Here is a 4,348-nt window from a genome sequence, read left to right as displayed (position 1 = left end):
AAATAAAAAATAAATAAAAACATAATTCTTCTCTCATCCAGCCTACTGAACTTTAACTCTTTAAAGGAATAGTTCACCCCCAAAACGACTTTTTTTTTATTGATTAGTCACGCCATGGACTACTTGAGTTCAATTAAAAAAAAATATATTTGTCGCTTTCCTCAGAAAAAAAAGAAAAAAGAAAAAAGAAAAGATTATAGTAAATTTACCCCCATTGATTCTGGATGGGGACCCAAATGCATGGGCATGGATGGGGACCCAAATAAGGCCCTGGATGGGGGGAAGAATCAATGGGGTACATTTAGGGTCAAGGGTCAAGTAAATTTACCCCCATTGATTCTCACCCAAATGCATTTGGGTCCCCATTCAGAATCAATGGGGGTACATTTACTATAATCAATTTTTTGTCTTAGGAATGCGACAAATACAAAAAAATATATATTATTGAACTTAAGTCTCCTTGGCGCGACTAATCAATAGAAAAAAAGTCATTTTGGGGATGAACTACTCCTTTAAGCCTGATTTATACTTAGTTGTACAGTGGTTCCATGCCAGAAATAGAAGATCTACAAGATCACAACACTTTGCATGCGTTGTGAGCTGGTAGATCTGCAGGATACTATCATACAACAGAGTATAAAAGCCATTACATGTACACAGGCAGTTTTCCATTGCACTAAGCACTGGAAATGGATTGTTACCAAGGGAACCAACTGGGGCAATGGACTGTACAGTCTGTTCCTTTTAAGAACCCCACCAATGATTACTGACTGGAACTAAAGGTCAGGTCACAGGTGTCAAAGCAGAAAGTCTATGATATCATTCAAAAATATGCAGGTATTGTATCGAAATAAAACTTGGTTTTGAGGATCTCAGATTTTAATGGATAAACAACCAATAGAAAAACAACATTACCAGTAGAATATTTAGCTACATTATTCATGGTCAGACATAGTGCTACATATATAACTGGAAATGCACAGAGGGGCGCCCGCTGGCCTACTGGTCCAGGCGCATACCACATAGGCTGGTTCGATTCCCGAGCCCGACCAGATTTGCTGTGTGTCATCTCTCTCCCCATTTCCTGTCAGTCTACTGTCTTGTCAATAAAGGCATAAAAAAGCCCAAAACATATCTTTAAAAAAAAGAAATGCACTGAGCAATTTGTTCCACCCAGACAAAAATATGTGTTACTTTCTGTTCTGTGGTGCATTCCAAAAATCCAAGTCCATAACAATAGGGAACTTATGAATGGTTTGTGGAGCTAAAATGATTTCCTCCTCATGCGAGGACTACGCGTGTGAAGTGCAACGTTACAGGGTGAGGCCTGAGTTGAAGTGCTTGTTGAGCAAGAGGAGGCCTGGTCCACTCTGAAGGAGATGGAGTTGTAAAAGACGGGATTGGTGTGGCAGCCTGCTTGCTCACAGTGATATGGAGAGTAGCTGTCATGCCGAGTACTCAGGCTGCAACACAAACGGGTAAAAAAGGCACTGATTCTGCTGGTCTCGGGCTGCACAATGTCCTCTCTCGTCCCCGATGTCGCCACCATGCACTCCTCTACCAAAGAGGAGGGGGACAGGAGGTTGGCACAACTGCTGCCACCCTCCATGGGCAGGGTCAGGTTGCATCGGCTACTGTGGTGCCCTTCCCCCTCTTTATTGTCCAGGTCTGCGGCCTGTTCGTCGTCCTCCCCCTGTCTTCCCTCCTGGCTTGATTTAGTCTCTCCGCTCTGCTCCTCTATGTCCGTCTCTGAGTCTGAGCCCCTCTCTGGCTCCTTTGGGCCAACCATTAGGAACCTCATGACCACCAGGTTCAGGAACGCTCCAACGACTGTCAGACCCACCAGGATGTACATGAAGCTGAACGCTACGTAGGGACCTCGCCTCTGGAGAGCCTCTTGCTTCTGCAGGGCTACAAAGTCCCCAAAACCTATCGTGGTCAACGTGATGAAGCAGTAATAGTAAGCGTTGAAGAAGGTCCAGCCCTCGAAAAAGGCAAACGCTGCAGCTCCCACACCTAGGGTGCTTCCGCAGGACAGGAGACCCACGAGGACCATGCTTCCCATTGACACCTCCGTTTTTTGCAAGCCCATACATTGCTTTAGCCTGAGCAGTAGATAGCGGACAAAAGTGTTAATCCTCTCGCCCATGCTCTGGAACATGATCAGAGTCAGAGGGATGCCCAAGATAGCGTAACATATGCAGAAAGCTTTTCCAGCATCAGTGCGTGGGGCAGCATGGCCATAACCTACAAAATCATAGTAGAATATATAGGTGACATGAAGCAACTAGCCCACTACATTATACTGTAAAGTTGTAAAAGTCATTAAAACATGACAGAAAATAATGTGCAAACACACCGATACACTCATATAAACTTATCTCCCAAGCTGTGGAATGACACCCACTCAGTGCAGGAGTGCAGACTTTCCCTGTTTTCTGTCACAGCCTGAAAACTCTCCTCTTCAAATACCAAAGCAACCCCTAGCACTTCTTATGAATATCTGTTGTCAAGTATTCATTTATCTTATCCAGATGTATGGTGGTATGTTGGTTACTTGTTCACATAATGCTGAAGTTATTTATGCTGTTATGTGTCAAACAGCACATAGGCTACATCAATAACATAGACCAAAAAGCATTATGTATAGTAGCTCTGGTCCATAGCGTTAGTGGAGTTCTCCCTAACGCTATGTTCCTCTACCTCCGTATTCCTTGGCAAAACCGGAACACCCCGCCGTCTGGTCCAAAAATAACAAAAACTGTTTCGCCCCTCATCAAACCAAAGGTATCAGTGGACAGTTGAAAGCTTACTCTACTTAGTGGACGAGGTCTGACCCCCCCACCACACGATTAAAATACATTTCTAGGGCAAAATGAAAAATATTCTACCGGATGGAGACGCTCTTCCAGGTTTTTACGAAACAGCGCTTCCAACGTCGCAGAGTTGAATAACACCCAGTGAGACTAATGCTCAGTGTAATTCGGTCCTCTGACCTGCGCGGCAGTAGTGAGTTGGCACCTTGATGGCGACGACAAATAGTGAAAAACGAGAAGAAATGGAGTCTCCATCCGGTAGAATATTTTTCATTTTGCCCTAGAAATGTATTTTAAGCGTGTGGTGGGGGGCTCAGCCCGCGTCCACTAAGTAGAGTAAGCTTTCAACTGTCCACTGATACCTTTGGTTTGATGAGGGGCGAAACAGTTTTTGTTATTTTCGGACCAGACGGCGGGGTTTTCCGGTTTTGCCAAGGAATACGGAGCTAGAGGAACATAGCGTTAGGGAGAACTCCACTAACGCTATGGACCAGAGCTATATGTATAGCAATAACTATGTATACATTATGTGTACCATAGCAATACCTTTATTGTTTACTTAGTACCTGCTATCCTAGTTAAAGTTACTTTGTCCAGTTTGTAGCATACTGTTTTGTGTATGCTTTGCCAACCACTCCATATAGTTTGTTGACTATATACAGTGGTTCTCACCCTTGGAGTCCAGTGAGTTCCGAGAACGTACAAGAATAGTTATTTTTTTAGTTTCACTGGCCTAAAGCATATCACATTGAGGGTCTTTAAAATGAAAAGGGTTGCTACACTGGACAGGACTAGAGTTTATGCACATTGGTCTGGTTAAGAGCGTCTGCTATAATAAGCCTTTCAATAGTAACATTTTAAGAGAGACCTTTTTTTCTGCACCTTTTTGGTAGCCTAAACAGAAAGTGGGAAATCGAGGAGAGGGGATGTCAAAGGAAAACTTGCCAATCGTTGTGATAACGGTGATCGCAAAGTAAAAAGAGCCCGCAAACTTCCACTGTCTCCCGGCGCGATGAGGCTGCGACTGAAGCACCACTCTCTCTATGTGCCTGTAGTCATCATCGGTGAAGCCGTACTTCTTCTTCAGCTCGTTGAGTTTCTGCTCCAGAATCTTCTTCCTTGAGCTCTCACTTTTTGACTCCAGTGCATCAAAGACCGCGGCTCCAACGAGCAGGTAGGAAATCGTTGAGATGATGAGGATGATGGACCGAATGTTCTGTATCTTCATCCTCACTCCGAAACAACTGGAGTGGGCAGCGGAGGCTCTTCAGAGAGGCAACACGGGTGGGCGAGATTGGGCGCGATGCAGCTAGGCCTCCACATAAAGGTGAAGAGGACAGGAGCCTCGTTCATTTTAAGTGAGGTGAAGTGACCGACATCATGGGGCCTTTTAGCACTTCGCGCCTCCTAGGATTACTATTGATTGAAGGGCAGACTACCCGTTGAAACTGTAACTGCATCCTGGACCTGCCCTATTTACAATAACCCGTGCATCAATTCAACCGCCAGTGCACCCACAGCCACGGTCGGGC

The 4,348-nt window shown here is 44.8% G+C and overlaps 1 protein-coding gene across 1 annotated transcript; it reads right to left on the bottom strand.

Annotated features, from left to right (window-relative positions):
* Positions 1-1,264: 1,264 nt before the first annotated feature.
* Positions 1,265-4,044, bottom strand: LOC308287238 (potassium channel subfamily K member 15-like; the record flags this gene model as incomplete). The annotated part of the gene is made up of 2 exons (XM_080728353.1): positions 1,265-2,247; positions 3,762-4,044. 2 exons carry the CDS (start codon positions 4,042-4,044, stop codon positions 1,265-1,267), a joined length of 1,266 nt encoding a protein of 421 aa, XP_080584479.1.
* Between the last annotated feature and the right edge of the window lie 304 nt (positions 4,045-4,348).

This window comes from Nannobrachium achirus, assembly GCF_963921795.1.
Source record: "Nannobrachium achirus genome assembly, chromosome: 6".
NCBI classification, from domain to species: Eukaryota; Metazoa; Chordata; class Actinopteri; order Myctophiformes; family Myctophidae; genus Nannobrachium; species Nannobrachium achirus.
This window is presented reverse-complemented; position numbering and strand designations above follow the sequence as displayed.